The following is a 13,830-nucleotide window of genomic DNA, read 5'->3' as shown; positions in this document are numbered from 1 at the left end:
CCCAAAATGGGGGGGCCAAGGTTAAAGGGGGGGTTGTTTTAGGACAGGACCCCTGAAAGGGTGAATTATATGGGGCGTCCTGCCCTTGTGATAAGTGGCATTTTATAAATTGGGATGCATTTTACAGATAGACCTATAAACAAAAAAGAATTATATTAAAAAAATATATATATATATTTAGAGTTGAGGGCAGCGCCACGACTGACACAGGGAAATGGTGCCGAACTGCTGCTGCCCAGGAAAACCAATTAAATATGCATTTTTACTTAACTACCTCAGGATCTAGTACCTCAGAAGAGAAAAGATATTATATATATGAAAAAAAATTGTTCCTTTCTTTTTTTTATTTTGCTTTGTGGTGTTTTGTATACTTTATAAAGCTGATAGTCTTTGAACATTTTTATTTTTTTAAGAAAATTTAAAATTTTGGTCAGCTGCCAACTGACCTTGCCTTCAACTCTGGTGCTTTAGGTGGCATTGTACATGTGTATGTGTGACTTAAGATGACCCTGTACATAAAGTCTGTTTGTACATAGCAGCCCCGGAGCAAGAGTTGGCGCCCCCTCAGCTGGCGGCTGACAGAAGTATAGAGAAAATCGCCTCAGCTTTTCCCCTGAGGGTCCACCATCTTCAGAAAGAAGTGCAAAACAACTACGACATGCAAATAATGCCAACCGTACATGACTGCAGCAATGCAATTTTTCTTTTTAAATTTTTTTTTTTTTGGGGGGGGATTATCATAGTTAATGATAATGGTACTTTAATTTGTCAAAATTTCCTTTCACCTTCCTATTTGAGGGCTGTGGTCTGGGTGCTGCAGACAATACTGTAATGGGGTCCTTCCTGTAGCTGCCCTCAAGTCAGCAGAGCATGTGTTTGTGGTCTGTTCTGTTCCCAGGCCTCCTGCCACCTTTGTTGGCGAGTGTCTTAGCGAGGTCCAAGCCCCCACTAGGTTTAATTTCATATAGAGCGAGCTTTGTCATTTCAGACTGGCCCTTGTAGCAAGGCCATCAAGTCGATGTCGTTAACTGCCTGGTGAGGGTAGGGGGAGTCACACTGATAGATGCAAACGTAACTTTTTTTTTTTAAGTTTCAAGGAAAATGATTTGAACAAAAGGATGTTCTCTGTAACCCGCAAATGTACTTGATGTTTCATTTAGTTATGCTTACAGGGAATAACGAGCCAGGATAGGTGCACACACCATACTGGGTGAACCCTGACTGGCGTTTATTTTAGGAAAAAAAGGAAAGGAATCCAAAAAACGTAAAGATACAGTTATTATTATTATTATTTTTTTCCATGCCGAATGTAAATATGTTGATTGTGGTAAAAGTGCTTGAGTGTATCCATGCTTCCACAGTAGAACGCCGTCTACCTCAGCTGAGGGGGCGGGGGGTTGTTGTGGCACTAGGCACCCAGCCCTGCCCCCACTGAGCGCCAGCGCGCACTGATACCTCAGTCCCCCAAACACTTTCTATTTGGGCGCGCCTTCCTAACACCGTGCTTAACTGAGGGGCACAAGTGATACTTAAAAAAAAAAAAAAAAAAGTCCCTAACATCTCCCATCTCCCTGCCAACCCACCCCTCCCACAACTTCCCCCTTCCTCCAGTTTATTTTTGATCTACCTCTTTAGAAATGTATTTGAAGTAGAGGCATTCTTCTATTTGTTAGAATTTAACCCTTCTCCACACCTTTACGCTCCCCTCCCCCAGATAAGATTAAAAACTAAGATCATGAACTCTTTAGAATTGAGAAGAATCAAGTGATCAATTTTTTTTTTCCCAGTGTTTATAAATATATACATGTCTTGACTTTAATTGAAATCCTCGAAACAATAGTTATTTCCTTCTGCTCTCTATTTTTGGTGGTGTGGCTTCCATGTGAACTTTTGCTTGAATTTTTCTTTTTGCATTCAGTAGCTAAAACAAGACAATACAGTTTTGTTTTTTTTTGGGTTTTTTTTTGATAAAGGGCCTGCCTATTGTTTCTGATTTGTAAGACTTCAAAATAGATAAGAGTCCTGTATTTTTTTTTTTTCTTTTCTTTTCTTTTCTTCCCCTTTTGTCTTTCTCAGATGTTACACTCGCTGATTCGGTAGCTGTTTTGTTCTGTTAGCATTTCTTGGCTGTGTAACGTGGAACATCCTCCTTGGTATGGGACAGATGAGGGACCGGGCCTGAGTTTTTGTAAAAGTGATCAAACTTCAGCTTGATATTCTCTCCTCTGCAACAATGCTTGTGCCCCTTCACCTCCCCCTCACACACAGCTCCACTTGTCAAATGCCTCTAAATAAAGAAAAACAAAATGGAGAAAAACATTTGACACAAATGCATTTTCTTCTAAGATGACTGGATGCTTTAACTTTTACAGTTAAGTATGATATTACAAAGTGTTTGGGAACCCCAACTAGAAAAAGTCCTGCGGTGCATAGTGTGTGTAAAAGTCAGCCTCTGCTGACTCTGTAGCTGGAGTTTTTCAGACCTGCTCATGGTCTGGGTTTCCATGACGGAGCAGCTCCTGAGGGTGTTAGGTCCTTGGTTAAACTGGATATGTGACAAATGGCCTTTATAATTGGGTTGACTGACCCTGTCAAACATGGTCTTTATTTATCACAATAGGTTAAAGAGAAAAATGGACTCACCTGCTCTATTTTCTATGAATAACACTAAAAGAAGCTGTGGGAAGTTGCTTGTAAGAAAAGGAAAACCAAACATTATCATGAGGTTTCAGCAAAGACCCACCAATCTTGTTTTTGATCAACTTGATTAGGTGATCATCAAAATGTAAGCACCTCTATAAAAGCAGCGGTCTTGGCAGGGTGCTATTCAGGTGTGTGTGTGTGATAACACAATGCCACAATTTTCTCAGGAGTGAGGTCCCAGCAAATTCACCCCAAGGACAGAGCATGTAATGCCCAGAGGCCTCCAGAATTAGAGCCATGTCTTATACTCTCGAGGCCTGGAGACACGCTGATCAACTATGATTTGTATGGAAGGGTTCCCAGGAGTCTCTAAGAGCATTACCCCATGGCTTAGGTTTGTGAAGTTGCATCTGAAACAATGTTTACACATAATACGCAGTGCTACATTTAGCAGAAACCAAACGGTGTATCCACACAGGCTCAGCCCAACTGTCTAGGTCTGTGGCGGAGGGGTAACAATTTGGGCTAATTGTGCAGCCACAGGACCTGGGCACTTTGCAGTGAAGTATTGACCATGAATTTCTCTGTATACCAAAGTATCCCAAAGTGAAATGTGAGTCAAGTCATGCAACAGGACAATGATGCCATGGATGGCACAAAATCTAGAACTGACTGGTTAAAGAGAACATGTTGCAATGGCCCGGTCAGCACCTGAATCACAGGGTGTACTTTACACAGGGATGCAGAGAGTCCTGTGAAAACATTTTCCACATGATTGAAGTCGTGTATGAACTCGATAAGAGTTCCACATGTAATGAGTTGACAATGCCCCAAATTCCAAAGCAACATACGTTAGGTAGTGCTGCATTAGAGAAATATTTAAAGTCACTTGGTAAACTTTGCTAAAGGAGTGAAAAATGTGTAATAGTACGGTATTAAAAACTTTAAGTTTAACAATTTGCCTCTGTGCAGTTTAGTGTACTGTACAGTAAAAGCATTAAGTATGTTGTGTGAACTACCTGCTTTAAAATCGGCGATGTGTGATTTGATTGCATTTGATTTGCAGTGTTTGTTTTGATCACAATGATATACAGGATTGTGTTGGGTTACAGGAAAGTGGTGACTTCATTGCTTGTTTTAAAAGCCCCAAACGATAGTGCTAATGGTTAAAATCCAGTTTTTCACTAAACCATGAATTTTCTGCAGTTAATGTGATTGTGTGAAACAGTTTTAAAACAGATTTAACACGAACACACGAACAAATTAATAGAACACTAAAAATCAGTTCATCTAACGTTAAATACATTTTTTTTCAGCTCCATACAAACAGATTCCAGTGTCTTCAAAACATAAGTGGTTAGTTCACAGCCTTTATTTAGTGACAGACTTATTTATCGGCCTTTCATCCTCCTTGATTATGGCGATGTTTAAATCTCGGAGTTAAAGAAATTAAATTTTTAACTCATTTGAGGAAAAGCATGCATGTATCACTACTAGTAGGATTTTTACCCGTACATTAATATACAGTATTCTAAAGCAATCCATGACAAAACGGTACAAAAGCACTTTTCATCAAAAACAGCCATTGCTTGAGCCTAATTCATTTTATAGCAGCTACTACACCCTATGTTGCAATCAAAATGAGTGCCTCAATCACATATTCGACAGCCTCTTCAGTAGAAAATCATCACACCAATCAGCAGCTGCTGTAGCAGTAGCAGTTTTCTGGAGCACCATCAAACAATTAAAACAAGCAAAATATTAGTTTCTTTTACAAATATGGTATTCCTGCTATTTTTGCACTTTAATGCTTAAACTTTTGATTAGATTCATATCTGACAATCACATGCTTTAGGTGTTTTTTTATTTTAAGTGATGATGCAGCTCAAAGCCTACAGGGGGTTTCTCTCAGTCAGCAGGTGACGGCTCTCCTCACTGGAGGGGAAGAGTGCCTCCTTCAGGCGAATCATGTGACCTCCAACCCCAGCATGAGGATCCTCCACCAGTGACCTGCGAATGGGCCGGTACACCTTGTAACGCCTGGAAGAAAGATGCAGGACACAAAAATATGATGGGAGGGTAATGACTCTCTAACTGGATGTGAGCGGCAAGAGTTGGAAAAAGAATACGAGGTGTTTTACGAGCAGGGTACTAATCAACTGGAAATTCAGTGAGAATCAAAGTGGCTTTGTGTGCATGTGTAAATGCTTTTTAATGTGGCAGTAAAAGCCAAAGTTGTGCATTAAAATCTTTCTGCATCATATATTCGGGTCTTCACACATTTACTGAAGGAATGCTGCTGCATCTGAAGACTACTCACTTGTAGACCACATAGGCAATGAATGCAAAAATGGCCCCCAGAACAGCGCTCGAGGAAAGAACAACTTGGGCAGTGTGAGAGGTTGTGGACACTGATGGGTACAAAGGGCAGTGAAGAGAGTGTAAAACAGACCGGAAACTACAACACACCAGGCAACAGTTTCTACAAAGCTGATTTCAAGAAATATCCTGTTGTATGTGTTTGTGTAGCTAACCAGGTGTGTCCTGGGACTTGTTGATGGTGATGGTGGTGCTGGTGAGGGTCAAGCTGCTGGAGTTCTCCAAAGTGATGTTCACACAGTAGGTGCCCGGTTCCAGAAATCTTCGCGTCAGATGCACTTTGCACTCCGAGAGCGGCGGCACATCGTTGCACATGATGTTGCGTACCTGAGTGCAGCTGGGGTCTGACACGATGGTACAGGCTGAAGTGGGGATGCTGTGGATAAGGGATGAAGGATAAATCAAATAAACCTGTTTCTTTATCTAAAATGTATAGGTTTGTGGGGGGGGGGAGTGCCATTGCACCCAAGTGACTAAATTGGATGTGCAGGGAGAAGATCATCAAAAATAAAGTTGATAAACTCCAAAGGTTACTGTGATTTCCTCTTTGAATGTTTAAAAAATTATCTACAGAATTATTATTTTTTTTACATAAATTTAAACAAAGTATATAATAAATGCATACCTGCCCAGACATTTCACCAGGAAGTTGATGTCAGTGTTGGTGACTCTGTGGGCTGACACTTCCAAAATCCGACTGCTTGGCAGGGTGTTCAGTGGGTGCTTGGGCTCTGTGGGGAACAGATTAATTATTTTGTGGGTTTTGGATGTGTAATCCTCTTCCCCCTAAATAATAATATGATGAAGGAACCAGTCAAAGAATCATAGCATGAGGTTGCTTGAATACAAGTTTGTAGAGAGAAACTGGATCGCAACAATCAGGATTTAATGCAGTTTAAATGGAAGAGTGTTTCCTTTTCATTATCAGGGGTGGTTACGCCACACAAGTACGAGTCCCATCCCTAAGTCCATAGTTCGTGATGAAAGTGAAGCAATTCTGGGATGAAATGTGGGCTGGTTTCTTGTATGTTATTATGATAAATGTGACAAATTGGTTTTTGTTGGAAAGCTTTTAAAATCATACCCACTTTCATTAGCATTAAAGCCATTAAAGTATATTGGAAAATGTGCAAAGGTTTGCCCTCGCGTTTAGTTTTTTAAACTGCTACACCATGGCTTCTGTACAATGGTTCATGAAGAAGACTCAGTGGTATACAACATAACTTGAAGGATCCCGCACACTCCCACCTACCAACGACAGTGATATTGCCTGTGAAGGTCCCGTAGGCGTAGCGGAAACACTGGTTGCTGTTGCGACGCCTGGTGCGGAGCCACAGCGGGGTGGTGGGGTTGGATTCTGGGGCAACAGTGGAAGGGAGGGGCTCTGTGGTGGGGAGACCCGTGGAAGCAAAAGAGGAGGTGGTCGAGGGCAGGCTGGTGCTGGGCGGCACTGTAATATGAAGCAAATGGGCTCTGCATAGTGATGCACGCTGGTATTTTAACTTCCTCACATGATATGATTCAGCCTCTGCATTCGATATTCCTACATAATCACAATCATAATACACATTTAGCTGTAAAAGCCTCACCCTGTGTTGTCTCCATCTTGGCTGTAATCGCATGAGTAACAAGTGGAGTTGTAGGAGCCTCTGAGGAAAAGACACGGGAGAAACATGTTTTCCATTAGCACTGATTCCGTCTTTTTGTTGTTGTTGTTGTTTTTAAACAGATACTTGTCTGTGTAGGTTCTCAGTGACGTCATGGTAGTCCTGCGAGCTTTAAAAAACTTTTTTAAAGTTAATTGAAGATGTGTAAATACCCGAGACTCTCCCTCTTTGGTTTTAGATCACCTCTCACCTCTTGGATGAGAGGTGAAACTTCTTCAAGAAACTTAAAGAAGTGCAGTCACCTTCTTTTTACGCTCCTAAGAAACTGTAGGCACTTGCAGATAATGATTCTGTCTTTTAAAGTTTTACATGTATTTTTTGTTTTTACATTCTTCATAACATAACTGTTTAAGTAGCAGTTGCTTCATATCCCCAAAGTGAAGAGAGATAACTTACTTTGTGTGGCTCACATTTCCCTTTTTAAAGTTTATATTTTGGCATTCCAATTATATTAATTAAAAAAGACTGAAAGACTGTATATAAAATAAGCCATAGTCTCAAGGTCGAAAAAGTCAATCGAAAGCAGAGATGCAGTTTTTCTAATGGCCAGCAGGGGGCAGCTCCTCTTGGTTGCAAGGAGATATCTAATTGTATAGACACATTTGAGAAAATGACCCAATTTTCATTTTATTGATGACTTCAGTGAAAACATTCCTCATTAGTTTATGGTCTCAATTGCTTGTTTAACATCTTAATCAATATTATACATTTTCTCCTCTTTTTTTCCCAATTGCAGAGAAATTGATGGCAAAGACTTGTCTGTTATGTAAGTGTGCAGTATCCTTGGGTTCTCAGTCAGAGCTACCCCTCTGGTTTCAAAACACCAAGATGGTGACACATGACAGTGTGCTGGCCATCTCCATCTGGTTTTAAGGTTTGTATAAAAAGTTAACAAGTCTTCAGATAATACTTTGCTTGTTTTGTCATGTCTATATCTTTGTGACTACTTGTGACAGAACCTGTGGACGTGGTCGAGGTCGGGGTGTTGGCAGAAGGTGGACATTCAACTGGAAACGCTGCCTCGACCACCAGCTTCACAGTCATGGTCCCCAGCTTACTGTAGGCGTGCGTGGTTACGTTGCGATGCGTTACCAGCTGATTGCCGTCTCGAAAATCCCAGATGTAGTCAATGGAGGCAGCAGTTTTCAGGTAGCCGCTGGGGTCATGGAGGTGGACTTTGAAAACCACATCCTCACCACGGATGAAGATATTCTCAGATTGGTTGACTGCACCCTTCTGAGAGATGTCGACCGCCACTGGAATTTTATCTAAGGGAGTGTGTAAGAATAATGTAAATGACGTATTAGGTTTCTGCCTGTTTGTATCTCTGTTTGGCTGAAACATGTAGGCAGATAAAACTGTATAAGCAGAATATTTGTTGTTCCCACCTGTGACAAAGAAGACGGCGTTGTCGGTAGAGAGGGGGCTGTACTTCCTGCGCTCGCGTTTCCTGTAGACCATGACTTCCATGACCTCTGCCCCCAGAGGGATGTTGGTGGTATTGATGGTCACACTGGAGGAAGAGCCGTCACACGTCTCAAAGTACTGGCCTGGGACAAAAAGAAGAGACAAACTGAGTTGGTTTAGATGTTCTTCTTTTTCCTTTTGTATCCTGTGTACATGCAAACTTGTAAACTTGTATCTCACCCATTGTGTGCCAAACATAGACGTAGCTCTTTCGTCTCCAGTCATTGCTCTGAGGGAAGGGTCTCCCATCTGGGAACACGTTGCATTTTGCCTTGTCTATACATTTTCCAAAGCCATAGTCATCCAACCAGGAAGTCCAGTTGTACACGTAGCCAGAGCGAACCTGCCCATTGGCTGTTTGACAGAAAATAAAGTGATGTAAAAGCTTTAATTTTAAAAAAATAAAAATGAACTGATTTTGCGTGACAAATCTGTTCAGCGACTACACATGGCTGGTAGCTACAAATGCTAAGATAACTATACTATGATAACTAAAGACAATGAGTAGCCAGGTTCATTGAGGCGTAATTAGTCTATTTTAGTGTTTATCAGCAGCTTGTTCTGGTTTTTATCTTAAGGGGGAGCCTACTTTAACTCTTTCCCTCATAATGACGTGTTTTGACACCCCCTGTGCCCTTAATAACATGTTTTGACATCTCAATATGTATCAATAAACATGTGGTTTGATGACCATCAGATTATGTTCCAGATTTTTTCAAGACTCAAGGGTTACTCCTAGTGGGCGACTAAGGGGAAAAGAGTTAAGCATGCTAGTGTATCATCTTTATTGCCATCTTTTTACAACAGTGTACAATTTAATTTGCTCTTTGGTGGGCTTACATAAATCAACCACAACATTTAAACCACCTGCCAGCTGTGCTGGTCTCTCTCATGTGGATAAAACTGCTCTGACCCATCAAGTACAGGCCATTTGATTGACTCCTTGTGATCAGTGTTTTCACTTCACCTGTCAGTGGTTATAATGTTGTGGCTGATCAGTGTATATGGCCCCATGATGCTTTGTGGTGGTGTGATGCTATGTGTGTGCAGGTTCATGGCCTGGCCCGGCCTGGCTTTCTTGGCAGCACCTGACGCCTCCAGCTCCGTACCATCCTCACAGTGCTCATCCCAGATCAGGTTCCCATTGGCATCCTCCTTCTGGCAGGGAGGATACTCCAGCTTTGCAGTGAAGGTGATGGAAGAGCCATTCAGAGCTGGACTGTCACTGGTCAAACGGACTTTGGGTTTACCTGCAGAGAGGTGGACTTTCCAGGTGAATGACCTGAAATACCTACGCAAATGTTTCAATGGTGAAAAAAAAAAAACACCCAGAAAACAAATTACCCACCTCTGTGGTGCATAAAATCATTTAACTTTATGTTTAGTGGTGGGTAGATGTAATCATCCCATGGGTTGGTGTCGGGAAGCCAGCCAGGGATCGGTGGGATTGGAAATGGAAACTTCCCTGATAATGAGTGCTTGTGTGGGAATACATCCCTGTATGCTGGGGAGAGATAAAGCAGAGAGACAAGGACAAGGAACCTTAAAATGTATTTTGGTTTGATGTGAGTCCCTCACTAAAGAGCTTCTGTCATTTACTTGAATCCATTTAGAGGTTAAATGTTTCTTTCCTTACTTGTGAAAAGAGAAACCTACTTGGATTTCATTAGGCTCCTTTAAAATGTAATTAACTGTTAAGTAACAGTGTAGCCCCAAAATACCCGCATAATGACCATAATGATCATGTTTATTTCCTGACATGGAAAAATCTGCTTCCAGTACCTGGTTTCCATCTTTAGTAAAAAATATTTTACTAAAAGCTCCCATGACTGAAATGATGAAATGATTGAGGGCTGTACAACAGACTACATTTAACTAAGCCCAATAAAACAGGAGGAAAGCGTTTGGAACGTTAGGCATAAATAAAATGTTTATTGTTATACAAAAAAGATATTGGATTTATACATTTTTAGTAAGATGACCTAGTTTTTGATCTTTCATCTCTAACATTCTTACTTATTAATTTTTTTTATTCGGATCTCCACGCCCTTGTTTTCTGCTTTCTCGTCATCTAGCCTGAGTGACATATTTTTCAGCGCAAAAACAAATTCAATCTGTGTAATCTGGTTAAAGGCGAAGAAAAAAAACGATCCAAACATCTGGAACATCTGTACGCAAACAGAAATTTATTCAGCCAAGAGAGCGCATGGCGTGAAAATAGAGGGGGAAAGGTGATTTTAAATTTGCATTTATTAAATTAATGTCACATTTGCTTTTTTTATGATACCGGAGGAAAAAGATTGTTAAAACTGCAGGAGGCTTCTTTTTACGGGATTCCATCTGGTTATGATATCAAATTAGAGAAAGCTACGATTTCTCCGTTTTTTTCTGGATGTAGAGAATTGTCTGTTTGTGGAGTGAGTAGCAGTCTTAACGGAGCACACGCCTTAATCAGTCTCATGGGACTCTGACTGTAGAGAGCGGATGGCAGGACGAGTTAAATAAACAAATGAATAAACAAACAACCCTAGGAGATAAACATCAAACACCAAAATTATTCAATTCACGTAAAGACATTAAATTAAAAATCGGAAATCAATAAACCAACGTTTTTAAACCACAGCCACAACTCTTTCACTTCAAACTATTCCAAAGTTGCGCCACTTACTTTTGCGTCCATCAGCTTGATAAAGAAAGCAGGCACAAGCCAGGAGGGAAACATACTGCCAGGCTTTCATTTTCACTCGTCCGTGGGGGGTAAAAACAGTCGTCTCTGCAGCTTTAAGTACCCACGAATAGTGTCTCTGTGCGCCGACACAGCGTGTCCCTCTTTCTCCTCGTCCGGATTTCCCAGTACTACCCCTCCGTTTGTCCCGCTGTCCACTAATTTAAAGTGGCTCCGCTGAGCGCACAAACATGTGATGTTTCCTAACGAGACGCATCTCATCACTCATTAGTCCCCCAAACTCAGGAAACTCATGAGAGACGAGATGCGCGCGGACTGCACCGTGCGCATGCTCATCCTCTTCTTTCTCTCCCATTTGACAAAAAGTTCAGTGACTTTTAATCTGCTCAATCTTTCATACTCTTGCGTTTTTCAGAAGTGTTATTCCCTTTCGTGTTAATCTGTTTATTTTATTTTTTCCCAGTTTATCATTTCTGTTTTTTATTGTTTAATGTAGTCGATTTTTTAATTGTTAATTAACACGGCAGCACATTGTCCACAATAAATATGTTTTAATTATATCGTTTTTTTTGTCCCTTCTTAGTTCTCAAATTTGAGAAGTTTTATTAACTTCATTAGATAATAAAATTTTGATCAAACAACAATGTTTTTCTTAAATATATAAAAAGAGGGTTTTGTGTGTGATTTAGTCGGATCATGTAACTATATAATTACATTAGGAAGCCTGGATATCTTCTTATAATATTATATTTTCCTTAAGTTCTGCCACGGAAGTCCGATAACAGATAAAGTCCAAGCGTGCAGAGCTGTGCACACATGACTGAAATGTTTGACACAATGAATCGGAATCATGCTGAGACACCTCACTCCGCGCGTGGAGGTTGCGCCACAGATGAACCCTAAAAAAGCAGAAGGGATGCCTAATGTTCCTTCTGCGTCGTGTTCGCTTTCGACACCATCCACCATGTGATGAAAGTCACTGTTCACGGCAGGTCTGCTGCTGCAGCTGCTGTCACAAGAGAGTTTGGAAAAGGGTTACAAAGGGATCCTCGCGTGCAAACAGATTTCTTAAAACTGGGTTCAAAAGTCAGCGGAGTCTGAACGAACAAATAGCTCACGCGGAATATTTCTAGCAATGGTATTAATGGACAAAATACTGAAAATAAAGCAATTATTCGTCTCTATTTAAATAAATAAAAGCAGAAACAAAAGAGAAGGAGCTTGAATAAATTGTGTGTCCTTGCTGGGTCGTGCGATTTCAAGCATAGAAAAGCAAAGCAATGTCAGCAGACAAGGTTTCTAAAGAATTACGTTTTTAAAATAAATAAATAAATAAATAAATAAATAAAAACACAAGAAATAAACAAATAAACAGAAACAAAAAAACTTAGATCTAAAAATCCGGGGTGTTGATTGTGACAAATCCCCCCGGCCGACAGGCGTGCTCGCCTGCAATTTTGCGAATTTTAATCGGTTCAGTTGTTGGGAGAGCTCCAATAGTGACCTCCTTTAAAGCTCTGAGATCTGCTTTGCATGTTTTAGATATCGAGCTTCAGAATCCGTTGGCATTCGAGTGAAATCTGTGTTTTAATTCATTAAAACCTTTGTGGTGTCCTCGGGATTCCCATATGCTTGTTTGCCACTCGCCTAGGGACCATTATTGGTCCGAGGACACCACAATTTGAATAAATAAAAAAGGAAGAAAGTCATTGTGGCGGTTAATTGCTCTCACATGTCAGAATAAAGCCACCAGACATTCAGCAGCTTGGAAAAGCTGCATTGATAAACGAAACACTGATGACCACTGATCAAGACCACGGGATCTGACAGAAGCTCTTGAAGAAAACATTATTAGAGCAGATGTTTAAAAACGGCACGTAACATGTTATATTTCTTTGATCCAACATGCTTTGTTTTGAAATTCTGAAATTAAAATTTGTGCTTTTTTTTTTTACACTTGTTGTGTTAAAATTCTCACAGGGAAGCACATTTATCACGACTTTTCTTAAAATGACACTACAGTGCGGATCCTTAGATTCTTCTTCTTTTTTTTAATCAACCAAGTGTAGGGGAAACATCCATTACTTGCAATACCGACTTTCTCCAGTAGAGGGAAGCACCCCTCCGCAGCTTCTCATGCAGCCTGTTACTAAACCCCATTCCTCTTGAATCAGATCAACTCTTGATCATTTCCAGGGTTCAGTAAAACGTTACTGAACACTAAAAATTAAGTGTTTATTCTGATTCTGCATATGTTGTTTTCATTATTAATGAACCTCCTGATTAGTTTCTACATTCATTCAAGTCCTTTGCTATAAAAAAAAATAAATTTTAGTGAAATTCTGAAATGTTTTTATATCCTCAAGTTCAAACCCCCGACAAATGCAGTTTATTTACAGAAAACGGTAAAGCTGGAACACGTTAATTATCGATGGTTCAACTTTTAAAAGTAACCCAAATGTGTATTATTTGTCCAGCCGGCACAAAAATATGTCTCTGTCTGCTTGTCTTCTATGCAGCCCAGAGAATAAAAAGTGCTCCAGGTTGTAAAAGACAGAAATATGATTGAAAAACAAGCCAACTGTGCAGCCAGCAGTCCCTTTATCCCCCCCCCCCCCTTCCCCTTTCTCTCTCACTGTCGTGCCGTCTCATTTACAGCTCTGGCTTCTAGCTGGTGGACTGGATGGAGGAATGTAGAAACATTCCTGGGAATGTGGACAGGATCTTCAATGTGTCTGTGTGCGCGCTCGCGCGTGTGATCCTTTGGTGTTTGCACGCTTGTCTGAAAACGTGCTGGCGGTGGAAACTTTAATTCGGCGTGTGTTTTGGCCGCACAGTGGAACATATGAGACTGTTCACTGCGCAGAGCTGGAGCTACACAGAGACATTCTTTCTTTTCCAACCCCGAGGCGCGTAAACACATTCCCACCAGAACACTGGAGTCAGGACCCGGTCACCGCTCTTTCTCATCTTCGATTTCTCTCTTTC

The 13,830-nt window shown here is 40.8% G+C and overlaps 1 protein-coding gene across 2 annotated transcripts; it reads right to left on the bottom strand.

Moving 5' to 3' along the window:
• Positions 1-3,997: 3,997 nt before the first annotated feature.
• Positions 3,998-11,120, bottom strand: gpnmb (glycoprotein (transmembrane) nmb). Of its 2 annotated transcripts, none has more exons than XM_014335604.2 (12): positions 10,825-11,120; positions 9,505-9,660; positions 9,245-9,406; positions 8,337-8,510; positions 8,078-8,239; positions 7,649-7,957; positions 6,612-6,671; positions 6,275-6,472; positions 5,648-5,753; positions 5,178-5,398; positions 4,964-5,054; positions 3,998-4,683 (listed from the first exon to the last, which is right to left on the bottom strand). In XM_014335604.2, the coding sequence occupies exons 1-12, from the start codon at positions 10,892-10,894 to the stop codon at positions 4,536-4,538; spliced, it is 1,857 nt and encodes a 618-aa protein (XP_014191090.1). In that variant the 5' UTR covers positions 10,895-11,120; the 3' UTR covers positions 3,998-4,535. The 2 variants fall into 2 exon arrangements, with proteins under 2 accessions (XP_014191090.1, XP_005928669.1); XM_005928607.3 differs by having other exon boundaries at positions 9,266-9,406.
• Between the last annotated feature and the right edge of the window lie 2,710 nt (positions 11,121-13,830).

This window comes from Haplochromis burtoni, unplaced genomic scaffold (assembly GCF_018398535.1).
Source record: "Haplochromis burtoni strain Fernald_Lab_line unplaced genomic scaffold, NCSU_Asbu1 Contig_116, whole genome shotgun sequence".
NCBI classification, from domain to species: Eukaryota; Metazoa; Chordata; class Actinopteri; order Cichliformes; family Cichlidae; genus Haplochromis; species Haplochromis burtoni.
Note: the sequence above shows the minus strand (reverse complement) of the source record. Positions and strands in the feature narration are given on the sequence as shown.